We start from the raw sequence: 18,084 nt of genomic DNA, 5'->3' as shown, positions 1-18,084 counted from the left end.
AGAACGTGGATTATTAGCACTGCTATTTCATACACAGACATAAGATGGATGATTTCTTCTTTTTCTAGGAAAAGTGTTTACAGTATTCTGGTTGTGCATTTGTGGTGCAATGAATGTAGCGGGCACCATGTTGTTTTTTATCTTTATTTTGATAGATTTCATTAATTTATTGCAACATATTACCAACATCTTTCACACATAAAATAAAATATCCCACCCTAGCCTGGGCAATGGAGTTCAGGCAATACATCAAAAATAACATCCAAATAACATAGTAGCTTCCTGTTGCAGACAACCATTTGTATGGAAGGCGGTATACAGTTAATGTTAACCAAAAAGTTTTATTATGTGATGGCAATCCTGTTTTCATTTTTAGACACGTAGACAATAAAGCTGTACCAATCTTGCAAAAGAGTATTTACGCTTCAAACTTCTTGCCAATTTTATTTGTCCGTTTTTCCATAATTGCTATTTGCCACACTTTATTGTACAGCTGTTGGTCCAAGGCAGATATAGGATTACATGTTAACTGAGACTGAAGACCCCCCCCCCCCAATTCTTTCTTTTTGGGCAGAGTCCAAGAATAATTAAAATAGGATAAGGTCCCTTAATGCCTACATGTCAGCTTCCTATGTTACTAATTCTTTTTTCTTTTTTAAATTTTTATTAGAATTTTATTTACAACATAACATAAACCCCCACCCCCACAATACACAAATCTACCCTCATTAAACGTGAACATAACATACAGTGAGCATAACATACAACAATACAAACAACCAAATAAAAGTTCTTTCTAATCTTTAGTCGGAATCTCCTTTCTTGTAACTTGAAGCCATTGGTTCGAGTATTGTTTTGTTTGTTGCTGATAGGCATCTTTGTGTTTTTATACTGTTAGCCGCCCTGTGATCCTTGGATGAAGGGCAGTATAGAAATTTAATAAATAAAATAAAATGATTGGCAGGTGGGTTGCCTCTCCCACCTATCAAAGTTAGCTTGCAGGTATGGGGTCAGGTAAGGAGCTGGCCCCAAAGAGGCCAGCAAGTTTCTCCACCCCTGTTTGAAAAAGAAGTTATCCCTTTTACCTGAAAAAAAAACTTTCTGGACTGTTATCTTTAAAAGATAAAAGACCTCTGCAATAAATCAAGATGCAAAGATTTGGTCATCCGTAAAAACCACCTGGTGAAGTTGGGAGCACGGTCTCTGCCTCATGAGCCCACTAGGGGAGGGGACCCACCAAAGGTCATTTGACACAACCCCCCACCCCATTCTGAAGAAACCACCTTCCTCTCTACATGTGGTCCAAAGTAGATGCTTCAGGGATATGGTAGATTGCTCCCCTAAATCACTTTCAGGTTTGGGGTACTTTCCCCATATATAAGAAGCTGCCTTACTGCTGGACCATTAGTCAGAGTCTACATTGTTGGGCAATGGCTCTTTAAGGACCCAGACAAAAGTATCTCACAGCGCAAGCTGGAGATGCTAGGGACTGAAGCTTTGGAACTTTTGCATGCAACATTTGTGATATACAATAAAGCTACAATCTTTCTCTATAGGAAGCTGCCCTATGGCAAGTTAGTCCATGAAGTCCAGTGCATGGACTGGCAGTGGACCGCCAAGATTTCTAACACTGGTCTCTCACAGATTTACCTGGTGATGCTGGGGTTTGAACCTGGGACTCTCTGCCTGCAAAACAGATGTTTTCCCCATTGAGCTCTCTGAATGGTTCTGGTCAGCCCTCTTGCCAGTGTGGATATTGTCCTCTAGACTGGTGGGATCGTCCACAAAAGCTTTACTAAATGCTGCAAAAATTGATGTCTTGAAGACCTCCTGGAATTTCTCCCCAACAAACAGGTACAGAATCGGGGTGAAACAGATATTGAAACAAACTCCGGTGGCTGTAGTATCCCATAGAACCTGTGTTGTTGCTTTGGATACTTCCTTAAAGAGCTGTGAAGCATGGTAGACATGGTAGGGGAACCACCCAATGAAGAATGACGCTACGGCAGCCACCAGGACTTTGGAAATCTTCCCTGTCCTCGGTAAACTTTTTTTCTTCATTTCAAAACCAATCCGACAGTAGCATGTCATGATGATGATGAATGGAAGCAGGAAGGCCAGCAGAAAACGAACCAAGAAGAAAGCCAGATGAACGTGGAAATCATCTTGATTTGGGGAGAAAATAAAATAATAGCTGCACTTCATCTTCCCCTCCTCTTCTTGAGTCTCCAGAAAAGCCAGGTTTGGGGTGCTCAGAGCTAGGGAAGCAAGCCAGACTCCTGCAATTACCTTCCGTGCCAAAGGTATTCTGCGGTTACGCTGGGACCAGACAGGATAGCAAGTGAAGAGGTAGCGGTCCAGGCTGACGGTGGTGAGTAGAAAGACCGTAGTGAACATCCCCAGAGAGAAAGAGAAGAGTAAGATCTTGCACGATTGCGCCAAAGATCCAGTCGAAATTGAGGAGGACAAAGACAGCAAAGAAAGGCATGAGTGAGCTGGAGACTAAGTAGGTGAGGATTAGGTGGAGGAACCACATAGTGTTCACAGTTCTCTTCATCTTCATCCCCAGCACCCAGAGGAAGAGCCCATTCACAGTTATCCCCACCAAGAAGGATGTGAAGATAAGGATGGCAACAACCAGATTTGTGTCTGCTGGAAGGTAGCTTACATCCATCTGTGTGTTGCTGGAATTCTGCAAGCTGATAGTTGTGTTATTTTTCTTCATAGTGCCCTGGAAGAAGAAGGAAGAGATTTGAGGTGGAGGCAGGTGAAAGTTAGAGGGAACACGGGGAGGTTGGGGGAAAGATCAGAACACTGGAAATGGGAAAATGTGTCTATCCAGTCAGGCTTATGCACTCTGAGTAAGCAAATTTCAAAACTAAGCAACTTAGCACTCTAAGCTTCAAAGAAACAACATCAGCAACTACATGCATTCATATGGTTTCACTAGGACAGATTTCAGGTTTGGAGTTCAGAACTAATTCATAGCTTCCCTGCTCAAACCCATTTCCCATTAACAGCTGGAAACTAAGATTGCTGAATCTCATTCAGTTTACAACTCTGACCCAAGTCCTCATGAAGGTCCTGTGGACTTCCAGATGTTGCTCAACTCTAGCTTCCATCCATCAGTCTCAGCCAGCAAAACCAATGAACAGAGATTATGGGAACTATAGATCACCAACATCTGGAGAGCCTTGTGTTGCCAATCCCTTGTGTTCCAACACCACCCTTTTCCATCTGAAGACTTCATCTTCCATAACTACAAAGACAACCAATTTTAAAGATTTTAAACTTTCCTTCTCTTCTCCACCCACCCTGCCACCCAGTCTTCAGAGCATGTCCACTCACTTGATCTGCTTGTCTAGAATAGTTGTCCTCAACGCGTTCCACTGTTCATTTCAGCATTCAGAACTGAAGAAGTCCTCCAAGGGCATAGCATATTTATGAGAACTGAAAGACTTGTGAGTCACACAAATTATTTCTGCAAGTGGGTTCGCTGTATAACCCATTTCCTTCTTCTCAGTTTTTGGGAACAGAGTGCCCATGAATTATATATTGTTAGCGAGTTCCGTTGGCAACGCTGCCTGTTTTAGAGTAACACCCTCAGCATGTTTACTCAGAAGTAAATTTCACTGTCTGCAACAAGGTTTACTACCTTTTTTTTTTTCGTTATTACTTTAGTTTTTGGCTTTGTTTGCTTGCTTTCGGCTTTCTGAAGAATTGCAGCCTCAAGTCCCTGTAGCTGAAATATCATTTGCATTCACTGCTCCAGTGGGCAAGTGAAGTGGGTGGTTTCACTTCAGTTTTAAAAAAGGATGTGGGGTGGTTTCTATTTCAATTTTTTTAAAAAAATAATGGGATGGTTTTAGGTCCAGATAATATCTCACCCCACGTTGAACTCTCATTATCATGCCTTTGTAATAGTGACTATATTTGGAAATATAAAGCAGAGGATAATGAAGGAAAGCAAAGAATGAAGTATCAGGCACCGCATCACTTCTCTTGCATCAGAGTCCCATGATGGTCACTACTGATTTTTTACTCCTCTCCCATACTTCATATAATGCCCTTTGACTCAAGAAAACCACCATTTTATATATCAAATTGGGGGAAATAAATACAGTAAATGGACAAAAGTACAAAGATTCACAAAATGTTTAGGGGTATGCGTACCCCTGCGTTCCCCCAGAAAAAAAGCACTGGATATACCAAAGGCAGCTGCACTTCCTTCAATCTTCCAGTGGCCAATAACAATGGGAAGGAAGGGATATCACCCTTTGCTCATGATCACTTCCATCTTTCAGGGGACTTGGAACAAGTGGACTGTTTCCTCACCATCAAGGATGCCCACAAAAGTGATGAAAGAAGATACTTTTTCAGAATATAGAAAGGTTTTAAAGGCTTAAAATATAGTTACCCAACAGAACCACTTCTGAGATTGTGTCAGGTGAGTACCTGCAAAGATGCCTGGCTCTCTGCTGAAGCCTCTGTGTGCCTCTGAGCCTTTGGGATAGGGTGGTCGTATCATCCTCCTTCCTCCTCACTTCTCTTTCCCCTAAGTTTAAGTTCTAGCCTTTTTCTGTCACTTTCACTTTCACTATTCTCTTCTCATAGCGAAACCCTGGAATGCCCGTCTCATCAGTTGTAGGTCTCACTGAGCACAATAGTGTTTTCTCCAAAGTACAGCTGGGAGGAGCAGCCGCCTCAAATATTTTATTGGGGGACTGAAGTCCCCACAGCCCCTAGGAGTTGGCTCCTATGCATGGAAGTACTACTGAATTCAACAGTTCTTGCTCTCAGGTAAGTGCTTATGAGTCCTGTTCATAAGCCCCTGGTGACAAGTTTCCAGAAGCTGCAGTCAGCTAAGTAGAACTGGTTGTATAATACTTTATCATTCCCTGTTCTATACCTCTCTAAGTTTCTGAACTTCTACCTTACCTAAATCCGTTAAGCATTTATCAGCAACAGTTAAGATAATAATTCAATCCAATAATTCCTTCCATAACTTAGAAGATGTCAAAGTAGTCCCCACACTAGTAGGAGCCATCAAATGTTACACACAAACAAACACAGACCATTCAGAACTTAAAATATTGAATTCTTTAGTTTCAAATGATATGAATGCAGGAAGAGAGTGGAGTGGGGATGGGAGAGAAATACAATCCAGTTTGCATTTAAAGGCAAATTTACCTAATTCTCACTTTCTGAAACAATATGTGAACTGAAGCACACCTATCCTGCAAAATTCACATGTCTCACAATTTTACAATGCATTCCTCTGACCAAGCCATGTGTCCAAAAACTACACACAACAGGGTAGAATGTGCATAAGATTTAATATATTAGTGAAAATAACATACAAAATGTATTATATTAGGGAGCATCACTTGGCAAAAATGTGAATTGCGCACAAATGTGTGCATTAGGAGGCATTCAGAGTAAAGTGCATTCAGAGTAGCAACAACCCACAATCTGATGTTGAAAAGTGGATAATTAATTGTAAGATTAGGAAAGTGGGAACCTGAAATTTCCACATCATTACACTGTCATCACCAAAGGGTGGCAGCAGCAGGATCACATCAGATATAGCTATATGATCATATATGACCAGTGTAAAAAAACAGCTGGGGTAATAGACTCCATTGAACACAGAATGTTGCATGCAATATATAGACAGGCAAGTCCTGTAATATTTTCCATCTGTGCAGCTGTCACTGAAGCCACATGAGCTCTTGTCTTGATTGTGGCATGTCTTACAGATGTCATTTCCTGTATGTTATATCTTTCCTACTTATATTAATATATTCTAGCGATGTCCTGTGAAATACCAATCTATGAGAAGAAGCCAAAAAGACAGAGGGACTCATTGTCCTGTTTATAGGGTAAGTACACCTAGATTTAACAACAACAACAACAAATTTATTATTCACATGCTGCCCAGCTGACTGTGTTGCCCCAGCCGCTCTGGGTGGCTTCCAACAAATTAAAACACAGTAAGACATCAAACATTAAAAACTTCCCTAAACAGGACTGCCCTTCAGATGTCTTCTAAAAGTCGGATAGTTGTTTATTTCCTTGACATCTGATGGGAGGGTTCAACAGGGCGGACACAACTGCTGAGCTTTAGGATGAAGGCCACCTTTCCCCCTAATAGTGGATCTATTCCTTTAGCATATGAATGACAAAGAGATATTGATCAAATGCATCTTCACAAATACTGTGTCTCCATGCTGGAAAAGATGCATCTGTTAGATTCCTGGCTGACATGCATGTGTTAAAGGAACCTTAATAATAATAATAATAAATTTTATTTATACCCCGCCATCCCCAGCTAGAGCCGGGCTCAGGCAGCTAACAACAGTAAAATTACAGTAAAAAACATAATAGGGGGGGAAACCCCAATTTAAAATACAGGTTAAAATGCAATTTAAAATGCAGTCTCATCAAAACCATAAGGGGAGGGAAACATAAGGGTCAGACTGAGTCCAAACCAAAGGCCAGGTGGAACAGCTCTGTCTTGCAGGCCCTGTGGAAAGATGTCAAGTCCCGCAGGGCCCTAGTCTCTTGTGACAGAGCGTTCCACCAAGTCGGGGCCAATACTGAAAAGGCCCTGGCCCTAGTTGCGACCAATCTAACCACCTTGCGACTTGGGACCTCCTAAATGTTGCCATTTGTGGACCTTAAGGTCCTCTACGGGGCATGCCAGGAGACTATGAGGAGTTAGTTGGTAGCATTTATTATTATTAATATTATTATTTAAAATTGTATATAGCCCTTCATCTGAAGATCACAGAGCGGCAATGCTACATGAAGAGAGAAGGCAAGGACTGGGAATGCAATGGCACTGGTAACAAGAAACATAGGTGCCAACTCCCTGGGACCCTGTGTGCTCCAGCTTCCACAAAATTCCCCATGAAGGGGATAAAAAGGTAAAGGGACCCCTGACCATTAGGTCCAGTCGTGACTGACTCTGGGGTTGCGGCGCTCATCTCACTTTATTGGCCAAGGGAGCCGGCGTACAGCTTCCGGGTCATGTGGCCCACATAACTAAGCCGCTTCTGGCTAACCAGAGCAGCGCATGGAAACGCCGTTTACCTTCCCACCAGAGCGGTACCTATTTATCTACTTGCACTTTGACGTGCTTTCAAACTGCTAGGTTGGCAGGAGCAGGGACCGAGCAACGGGAGCTCACCCTGTTGCAGGGATTCGAACCGCCGACCTTCTGATCGGCAAGTCCTAGGCTCTGTGGTTTAACCCACAGCACCACCCACGTTCCTAATGAAGGGGATGGGCACCCACAAATTTCATTTTTGAATTTTAATTTTTATTGGAATTTTATTTACAACATAACACAAACCCCCCCCACCCCCACCCAATACAAAAATCCACCCTCATTAAACATGAACATAACATACAGTGAGCATAACATACAACAATACAAGCAACCAAATAAAAGACTCCCTTTATCCTGTATCTGGCCTCCTTATTTACTTCTTATAAACTGTTTCCTTTATGAATAATTATTCAGATTTTTCTAATTATAACTTAAATATCCACAAAGTCTCCTGCAGACATTAATCGAAACAAGTCCAGGTATGTATTTTAGGGCACTGTTTTGTGAACTATTCTCTGCGTTTTCCCCATGCTTTTTGAAACTCTTGTCTAGTGTGATCTCTGACTGCCTCTGTTAATCTAGCCAGTTCAATATACTCTAACAGTTTATCTTGCCATTCCTTTTTTTTGGCACAGTTTCTTTTTTCCAGTTTTTAGCAGTTAGGATCCTTGCCACTCCTGTAACATAGAGGAATATTTTCTGATCTTCTCTTGCTATACCTGTGTCCTTTATCCATAGTAGAAAAGCTTCTGTATTTTTCATAAAGTTATACTTAAACATTTTTTTAAGCTCGTCATACACTGTGTTCCAGAAGCTTTTGATTTTTTTACAAGTACACGGGCACCCACAAATTTCAGTGCCCACTTAGGCAAGGAATCCTTGGCGCAGTGGGGAGGTCGGTACACCAGAAGGAATCCTGTACTGCCCCTATTGCCCAACTTCCAGAACATGCACTCAGAGAACTGGGTCTTCCCAATAGGACGCCCAGTGTAAACTAGTGACTTCCTAAAAATCACGGCCACACACACCCCGGCCCCCCTTATGACCTGGGTTGCTGTGCGTACAAGAAACCTGGTGGACAAGCAGGCACATTAGCAGTATCCAGCCTGTTTAACAAATCCCAGAAGCACGAAAACAACACTGAAGTTCACTATCAAGTATGTGTTTATTTCTGTATGTAATTTCTATCCTGCTCTTCCTTCAAAAGAGCCCAGGGTGGCAAACACCAAAGTAATAAAATAGTACGATTTTTAAAATGCTTAAAAAATATTTAAAGCAATGAAAACATTAACAGCCCTTTAATCTAACAGTTTATAATTTCAAAGATGGCAGGAAGGCACAGTATGTTTCAGACATCAAATGCATGGCTGAACAGGAACGTTTTAAAATTCCTCCTGAAAATTAATAATGAGAGAGACAGATGCGTTTTACTGCGGGGAGAGCATCCCACAATTTTTAACTTGCTTTTTTTTTTTTTTTTGGAAAATTTAACAAAAGGAAGGAACAGGGGGGGTGGGGAGAGAAAGGGGAAGAATAAAATTAAATGAAAACTAGAAAGAAAAATAATACACAAATAATGCTAATAATGATAGTAATCCACAATCAGTACATGGATCCTAAATTAAAGGAAAAACTTAATATAAGTCATCCAAATGTTCAAACAGGGGTCCAGATGAAACTGATGCTGATATGAAATACGTTTGAGTATAGCCAAATGTCATGGACTGGTTGGCCGCAAAGGAATGGTAGAAGGAATCAGCTGGGGAACCCCCAAGGGAAGAAGGTTCAGAGTCCAGGGATTGGTGGTGGGACAACGATGAGTGGTCACAGGGAGAAGAGAAGAGGGGAAAGACTGGGAAGAGTCTGTACAGCCCCAAGGTTACTTCCTCAGGAATCTGGGCAGATTACTGTCTTAAGTCACCGTCAGCACCAAGCCGCTCCTGTCAACGGTTTCCTTCCCCACCCCTTCTGTCAAATTTATATTGTAGGCAGATGTGATGGGTTCATCTAGAAAAGCTTTCTGAGCTAGAGCAAGAATCGATGTCTTAAAGACCTGCTGGAATTTCTCCCCGACGAAGATGTAGAGGATGGGTGTGAAACAAAAATTGAAACAGGCTCCAGTGATGAAGATTGGCTTCAGTACATTTCCCACCATTCCAGATCCCTCAAGGAGCACTGAAGCCTGGTAGAGGTGATAAGGAAGCCAGGAGATGAAGAATGATGCCACAGAAGCTACAAGGATTCTGAAAGGTTTCTTAGTTCTCCTCACCAACCTTTTCTTCTTCATTTCCTGGCCTATGCAATAAGAGCAGCCCATGATGATCATGAAGGGAACCAGGAAGGCCAAGAGAAACCGAGTCACAAAGAAAGCAAAATGAACACGATACCTTAGGTCTTTCGTCTTCTCATCATCCCAGTCATTTGAAAAAGCATAGTTATTGTCACACACAAGCCTGCCATTCTCTACCTCTCGTGTTTCCCGGAAAGCTAAGTAAGGGGCACTCAGGGCTAAGGACACAAGCCAAACTCCTATGACCAGTCTGTGTGCTCGAGAGATTGTGCGGTTATGCTGGGACCAGATGGGGTGGCAGGTGAGGAGGTAGCGGTCCAGATTGACAATGGTGAGAAGAAAGACAGTGTTGAACATCCCCAGAGAACCCAACGAGTTCATGACCTTGCAGGTAACTGTGCCAAAGGCCCAGTGGAAACCAAGAAGAATGTAGGCAACATAGAATGGCATGTTCCAAGAGGAGATTAAGTGGGTGAGAATCAGGTGGAGGAACCAGAGGGTGTTCACTGATCTCTTCATCTTCACACCCAGCACCCAGAGAAAGAGCCCGTTCACAGCTGTCCCCACCAGGAAAGACAATGAGATAAAGCAGGCGATGGTTAAGTTCATGGGCCTTATGGCTACCAAGGAATGGTTGGCATTTGTTCGTACTGTTGATGCATTCTCCAAGATGAAGGCCACTGTGGTTGTTTCCATGAAGCCCTGGAGGAAGATAGAAAGCAGTAGGCTGAGTTAATAGCAGAGGAGGGGAACAAGGCAACAAGAAAAAACATCCTTAACAGTTTTTTGTTGATATGGAAATTGGAAACATTATGCCCTAGGATCACAATGTTGGACATAACATGTAGACAACTGTAAATTAAATTAACTAGTCAGGTGGGTAATTTTTTGGAGTGGAAGCAGGCAGCCCACAAAAAGAGAAATATAAAGACATTAGTCCCCTTGTGTTCCAACTCATTTTCTCCAGTTGTTGCATAGCTTTAAAAAATTGAATCGAGAACCACAAGGTCTCCCAGGAGGAACTGAAAACAGAAATGTTCATGATGACAAGCAATGTTACATTTGGAGGAATAGGAATAGGAGAAAAATTTGATTGAGACCATCTTGGCTATAAGTTTTAGAAGACCTGCTGCCTGCTTTATCATAGAATCATATATTTTAAAGTTGGAATGAACCCCAAGGGTCATCTAGTCCAACCCCCTGAAATGGAGGGATATCAACTAAAGCACCCAAGACAAATGACCATGCAACCTCTGCCTAAAAGCCTCCAGCGAAGGAGAGTTCACAACCTCCCAAGGGAGACCAATCCACTATCAAACAGCACTTGCTGTCATAAAGTTCTCCTGATGTTTAGTCGGAATCTCCTTTCTTGTAACTTGAAGCCATTGATTTGGTTCCTACCCTCCAGAACAGGAAAAAACAAGCTTGCTCCAGCTTCCATATGAAGGCCCTTTAGATACTTGAAGATGGCTATCATCTTTCTTCTCTGTCTCCTCTTTTCCAAGCTAAACATACCCAGCTCTCTAAGTCATTCTCCATAAGGGTTGGTTTCTAGACCCTTGGTCATCTTGGTCACCCTCCTTTGCACACGTTCCAGCTTTTCAATTTCCTTCTTAAACTGTGATGCACAGAGCTAGACACAATACTCCAGATGTGGTATGACCAAGGCAGAATAGAGTGATATTATTACTTCCCTTTATCTGGACATTATAGTTCTGATCAAGGAAAAGAATGCTTAAAATGTACATTAGGCAAAACTGTATACAGAGATGAATTTATCAGGAGAAATTCACACTAAAATACTGATCAATTTTCATGAAGAATGTTTTAAAAAGTATTTGCAATAACAATTGCAAACTGATGCAGAAATGTAAAGCATTAAGACTGGAAATGTGAGAAAATGAGACGAACAGAAACTGAAAGATTCTTCTGCCTTGGTTATTGCATGACTTAAGTTTAAGAATCTGTTGTTACCCACAAGTGAGGGTGTTAGTATGTTAGTTTCATTTTTTCTCATTTTTGCAATCCTAAATTCAGTTCTCCACATTACCACATTAGTCTGCAACTCAAAAAAGAAAGAAAGCCTTTATGAAAAATCATCTTCATTTTATACAAATTTCACCTAACATACCAAATTTCGCATGCAGTTTTCTCTAATATACAGATTGTTGCAAACCATTGTTCCCCATTATAATGCTTGCTACTTCCCTGATTCAGGCATTTGCATGCACATTTCACACTGGTCTGTGGATTTTTATTCACATTGCTTGGCTTCAGAACTGCATCGCAAAATTCAGAGTAGTGGAAATTTCAAAGGATGGCTGAATTTCAGTTCACGCATCTTTTTGGAAAGTGCATATTACTTTTGTTTGTTTTTTCTTTAAATGGGAAATGAATAAAATTTCTTCTCAATAATCTTTATTGGTTTAGATTAAAAACATAAATACATAACAATGTTTAGTACAGAAACAGAAAAAGGAAAGAGAAGAAAGAAAAGGGGCAAAGCGATATAAGGCATTATATATTTCTTCTACATAAATACAGTAACATAATAACAATTAAAGTCATATAAATACAAACTCACAAAAAGAACAGAAAAGGTTTCTAGAAATGAACTAAAAAAGACTTCCAAATATCCTCATTTACTATATCTATTATTTCCTTTGTACCTCACAGTCTCATATTATCTTCATATGTCCACACAGAATGTCATTTACAATTTTTATTTTACAAGAATCACTCTAATTCTGCCAAGAGATTCTTGTTCATACAATAGTTTTTAAAATATTTTTTAAATATTCTCCATTCCTTATAGACTCTCTGTTTCAGATGGCTTCTTACTCTTCCTGTCATCTTTGCCAGCTGGAGGTATTCAATCATTAGGGCTTGCCACTCTGCTACTGTAGCTATTGTTTTGTTCTTCCAGTTTCTTGCCACTAATATTCTGGCTGCTGTTGTGGCACCCATGAACAATGGTCTTATGTTTTTTTCTTATTTCTATTGGCAATATGCCTAGAAGGAAGGCTTCTGGTCTCTTTTTGAAATTAAATTTAAATATTTTTTTAAGTTCATCATAGATGTTATTCCAGAATTCTCCGATGACTACACAATTCCACCACATGTGCAAGGAAGACCCCATTTCTTTTTTACATCTCCAGCAAATGGGTGATCTATTTTTATACATTTTTGCTAGTTTTGCTGGAGAATAAAATTTCTTCTCAATCTGTACCCATAAACAAGACACAAAGGTTGCAACCCTTCCCTGTGTTTGCTTCCAGCACATGGTAGCCTATTCAAAGATACATTGGGTCCCTGAATGTGGACAGGTGTCGATAGAACAGCGGTAGATGAATTTCCAATTCTCTCCTCTCTATTTTCCCCCCATGTGATTTCTCCAATTTTACCTCCAAAGACCTCACTCGATTTTAGCTGGCTCTCAACTTTCCATGCTTCCTCCCCCACCCCGCAGGACATAATATTCTTGCTCAACAACAAATTACAGCAATGCAGTCTTGTGTCCACCACAACAGAGCTGCGGATTCAGTAGCCCAGATGTTGTGGAACTCCAACTCCCATCAGCCCCAGCCACCATGGTCAATGATCAGGGGTGATGGGAGTTGTGATTCAGCCATACCTGGTGCTTGCATTGCCTGATGTAGCCTCTAAAACCCAGGACTGCTGAATCTCCAATCATCCAGAGCTCATCCAAGTAGTAAAACTGCCATGGCTCAGAATTTTGGCATTCTGATTCCCACCTCATGCTGAACTGGGTGCTATTGCTATCCAACTATTCCTTCTCCATTGCACCTAGCCCGAGAGCTCCACTCACTTGATACCTTCAATCTTCTTTTCTAGAAGTGGTTGTCATCCGAACTGTCAGGACCAATCTGGGGGGGGGGGACGCTTAGAGAATACGGGGTATTTCAGTGTGGGTGCAAATTAAACCACTTCACGAAATAGATTTTCCGTAAAACCCACTTCCTGATTCTCATTTCCTTTTAGCAAATTATCCAGAATCTGTCATGCCTGCTCCACTTCCCTGAGTGATAAGAGATTGCATAAAAATACAACAATTAGTGTGAGGACGGGGTGGTGGTGATGCTGGAAGAACTCTCTTCTGAGAGGTCCAATCACTTTGCCACCCCTGACATGGATCCTTGCCATCCCCTCTTTTCTCCACCATGAGACCTTACCTGTCTACAGTGACGAATAGAACCTTAGCCAGTTGGCTTCTGACCAGCTCTTCTCTTTCTCCCACCTCCCCACAGCAAGTCCTTGAGGAACATCCCACTCACTTAGTGCCTTTGATCCTCTTGTCTAGAAAAGGCTGTCCTCCAAGCGTTCTATGATTTGCTTCTGTTTTCCAGGCTCATGTGGATAACTATAAACAAATGCGAAGAAATAGAGTGTGATGTATTTTTAGTATAGGTTGAGGGTTGGGTGGTGGGAACGCAAGGCCTGAACTTCCCATGAATTCTGCGTGCAAATAGACTTTTTGCAAACTGCACTTCCATGTTTTCAGTTCCTTATAGCAGACTTCTAAAGATTTGCTACACATGCTTGAGGGCACCAGTCCCAAAATAGCTGCTATGGGGCGTAGGCACAAGCACACATAAATATACTGATGTTGTTGCTGTCTAATAACAACAGGGAGCATTCCTCAGTACCAGGAAAAATATACAAGGTGGTCAAACTGTGTGGTGGTGTAGTGGTTAGGAGCGGTGGACTTATAATCTGGTGAACCGGGTTCGCGTCCCCACTCCTCCACATGCAGCTGCTGGGTGACCTTGGGCTAGTCACACTTCTCTCAGCCTCACTCACCTCACAGAGTGTTTGTTGTGGGGGAGGAAGGAAAAGGAGATTGTTAGCCGCTTTGAGACTCCTTCGGGTAGTGATAAAGCGGGATATCAAATACAAACTCCTCCAACTCCTCCTCCAACTCCTCCTCCTCTTCTTCTTCTTCTTCTTCCTCTGAACTCACAGAGATAGTGTGATGGCCTGGGAATCGGATTCAGAGGCTGAACCTGAGGAATCCCAGCCTGCACAGGAGTCCCTGCTTCCAGAACCAGCTGAGCCGGGGCTGGGGCTTGAACCTGAAGGGCCCTCACCTGTGCCAGATCCTCAGGAGCAGACACTAGCGAATCTGCTCTGGCTCCGGAGGTGATTGAGGACCCATTGCCTGCAGGTGCTCCACTCTCCGCCCCATCAGGGGAAGGTGAGGTTGCCTCTGGGTCCAGTAACCCTCCAGCCTCTCCTGAGCTGCAGAGGCTCAGGGCAGAGAGGTGGAGAGAACTAAGTTCTTGCAGGAGGAGTGCTCGCCTCCAGGCCAGGAGAGGTGAGTCACCTGTGGACCGGGACCGCCCTATGCCTCGGGGCAGATAAAAGCCAGCCAGCCCAGTCCCAGGTTGCGGGAGCAACATTGTTGGTAACGTGTTCCTGCCGGTACCCTGTCCTGCTCTTCTGCCAGAGTTCCTGACCGCACCCGACTCCTTGCCTTGGACCCCGCTTCAGCCTTGACGGACAGCCTCCATACCACACCCTTGACCTCGGACTAGAATTGGGCTACGCCGCATGGTAACCCCCCGGGACCAGCGAAGATAGCTTAGAAGTTAGCTGCACATTTTGTCTCATAACTTCCTTCCTAGGAAAGCTAAATACTTACATTACAAAAAAGAATGAAAATGAATGCTCAGAGTGTGGCGCACCAGTGGTCTACACTGACTGCCAGTGTCTCAGACAAGGAGACAGTCCCAATCCTACTAGGAGGTGCCAAGGATAGAACCTTCTACCTGCAAAGCAGATGCTTGAACACTGAGCAACAGTCCTTCAGTTTAGTCATGTACCCACAATCATGTCTCCCTCCCCAAGTCTCCAAATTGTAAAAAAAACAAAAAAAAAGGAAATGGATAAGCACTACCTTCACTTCTTTCTTCTTCCTCTTTGTATAAAATAATATTTTATTTAGAGTTCAACAATAACAAAGGGGGGGCACAATAACTATCACATCAATTTATTACAATTGACCAACTTTAATAATAAATAAACAATAGTTGAAGAATTACAAAACATCACTTTTAACTTACTCGAGTTTTCATATTTAAGTTTTATCTCTTTATTTCTTTTTAGCAGGTCGAAGAAGAAAAGACCAAAGAAAGAGGTACAAAAAAGAGAAGAGAGAGAGAAGAAAACAAAATATAATAAACACATCTGACTTCCGATTAGATGCATTGTGTTATTATTTCTTCTAATTTTTCACACACAGTTCCAAATTATTGTATTGCTTTCTTTGTTTTCCTCAGATACCAAAAAAATTATATTTGTAGTTTTACAAGGATCATTCTATTTCTTCCAGGAGATATTTATTATTATAATACTTTTCCAGGTACTCTTTAACATTTTCCCATTCTTTCTATACTGCCTTCACTTCTACCATGAGCCTTCACTTCTTCACTTGAGCCCAGAAGGGCGCAGAATATGATACATGAACTCCTTTGGGACCTTTCCCCCTTTGCAATCTTACGATTACAGTTCAAAAATAGTCATACTCAGAATAGACTCATTTACATTAATGGACATGATCAGAATAGACCTACTGAAGTTAATGGGCATGATTAAGTTCAATGAGTCTACTCTGAGTAAAACTTAGTTGGATGCCACGCAATGGATTTATTTTAAAATACGAAACAAAAAAAAATAGTTTTCTTAGCCAAGACAGGTTATAATCACCAGATGTGATACTTACTCTCCCAGAGAGGTGCTGAGTCCTTCTTTCAGGCTGATTCAGAGAAGATGAGCCAGAGGAGCAATTCTCTAAGCCTTTTTTATGATCTCAGACCACAATAACTAATTTCACACCTTTGGACATAAACACATTTTGTACTAAACTAAAGCTTGTGTTTCACACCTGACTTTACCAATCTCTATAAATATCAACTTGTCTTGAGCAGGGCATTCAATGTTCCCTGGTGATGGGTTCAAATTCTTCATTCTTCATATTAATGGAGGTTTTAATTGTATTTTGCTTATTTCCTTCCTTTTTTCAGATTTTGAGATCAGTAAATTAAATGTACTGAAGGCTGCGGCTTGCTATGTTGGTTCTGCATTTCCTTCCTCAGCACCAGCACCTGCGTAAGAAATATCCATTCGTGTCTGTGGTGCGAAAACCACTTGTGATCTCTGCAGAAAAAAATTGTGCAGATTGCTATTCTAACTCCATGAAAACAGCTGCTCCTCTCTACTTGGACTACCTCCTAATTTCCCTTAAAGAATGGTCGGGGTGACTAACCTGTTTTGTGTCCCCACAGCAAAAAAGGGAACAAAGTCTTCCTCCCTGCTCTCAGGGCCTTGGGTCTGTGAACGAGACATGTCTGTTGTCACCTCACCTGTTCAGCATTTAGCATGACATGCACGTTCCACCTATAGGGCACCCCAAAAAACGCACAAAGCAAACGCGGTGTAGGGTGACAAACAGTGTTGTTACCCTGTAAAGCCACAAGAATCTCCCCACAAGATCTAGCTCAGACTAGAAGACAAATTAAACCAAATGAAAATGCCACTCCAAACATAATACTCCCTACAACATGAGGGCGGCCATCTGTCATGGATGCTTTCACTGAGATTCCTGCATTGCAGGGGGTTGGACTAGATGACCCTTGGGGTCCCTTACAGCTCTACAATTCTATGATTCCATGAGGAAGGCAAAAATGAAGAGTCCCAAGCCAATCGGGGGCTATCCAAAATATTCCTACACAACCCCTTTAAAAGGTAAAGGTAAGGTAAAGGACCCCTGAGTTGAGTCCATTCGCAAACGACTCTGGGTTTGCGGCGCTCATCTCGCTCTATAGGCTGAGGGAGCCAGCGTTTGTCCACAGACAGCTTCCGGGTCATGTGGCCAGCATGACTAAGCCGCTTCTGGTGAACCAGAGCAGCGCACGGAAACACCATTTACCTTCCCACCGGAGCTGTACCTATTTATCTACTTGCACTTTGACGTGCTTTCGAACTGCTAGGTTGGCAGGAGCTGGGACCAAGCAATGGGAGCTCACCCCCGTCATGGGGATTCAAACCGCAAACCTTCTGATCGGCAAGCCCAAGGCTCAGTGGTTTACACCACAGCACCACTGCATCCTAATAGAGCCCATACTGTTGAAGGATGGAGGGAGGGCACCAAAGGAAAAAGGGGGGAAAGGTTGGGGAGGAGCAGGCTTATAAACCAAGCCATCCCCATTGACAATTGGCCAAGGCTTTACCCATGCCACCCCTAGCTCCTCCCCAGGACAAACCACTTAAGTCATCTTTTGGGGGGGATTTCGGATATGGCTAACTCATCCCTACCATAGAGTGGAAGTAGAATTTCTTCCTCATCCCCTCTTGTGTTGTGATTGTTAAGCCTGTCGATTAGGACCGCCTTAAAAAATAATAATTGTATAGCACTGAAAAACTATACCTGCTTTATAAACTCTTGTTCTTAGCAATAATGAATGCAGGTGCTACAAAGTTTAACAATGAATGAATGTGCAGCGGAATGCAAATCTCTTTAAGTACAGAGATTTGATTTACTGAAATTGGGATTGCTTAAATGCATTACTGTGCATTTAATTCTGAAATGTTCCCAGGTAACTCTTGTGTGTTTGGTTAACTTTAGTCACATGGGAGGTACCTTATTACATTCTCCGTTTTG

At 42.2% G+C, this 18,084-nt stretch overlaps 2 protein-coding genes across 3 annotated transcripts; both read right to left on the bottom strand.

The window, feature by feature from the left end:
• Positions 1 to 130: 130 nt before the first annotated feature.
• LOC308483612 (putative G-protein coupled receptor 33) lies at positions 131 to 3,720 on the bottom strand. The gene is given in 3 exon segments (XM_081017656.1): positions 131 to 2,328; positions 2,330 to 2,731; positions 3,349 to 3,720. Coding segments are annotated over 2 exon segments (1,086 nt in total). The 5' UTR covers positions 2,726 to 2,731; positions 3,349 to 3,720; the 3' UTR covers positions 131 to 1,638.
• A 4,914-nt stretch (positions 3,721 to 8,634) lies between these two features.
• Positions 8,635 to 17,445, bottom strand: LOC308484298 (putative G-protein coupled receptor 33). Of its 2 annotated transcripts, none has more exons than XM_081019116.1 (2): positions 16,147 to 17,445; positions 8,635 to 10,106 (listed from the first exon to the last, which is right to left on the bottom strand). In XM_081019116.1, the coding sequence occupies exon 2, from the start codon at positions 10,098 to 10,100 to the stop codon at positions 9,027 to 9,029; it is 1,074 nt and encodes a 357-aa protein (XP_080875242.1). In that variant the 5' UTR covers positions 10,101 to 10,106; positions 16,147 to 17,445; the 3' UTR covers positions 8,635 to 9,026. The 2 variants fall into 2 exon arrangements, with proteins under 2 accessions (XP_080875242.1, XP_080875241.1); XM_081019115.1 differs by lacking the exon at positions 16,147 to 17,445 and adding an exon at positions 13,700 to 13,776.
• Between the last annotated feature and the right edge of the window lie 639 nt (positions 17,446 to 18,084).

Source organism: Podarcis pityusensis (genome assembly GCF_964106645.2).
Source record: "Podarcis pityusensis genome assembly, chromosome: 8".
NCBI classification, from domain to species: domain Eukaryota; kingdom Metazoa; phylum Chordata; class Lepidosauria; order Squamata; family Lacertidae; genus Podarcis; species Podarcis pityusensis.
Note: the sequence above shows the minus strand (reverse complement) of the source record. Positions and strands in the feature narration are given on the sequence as shown.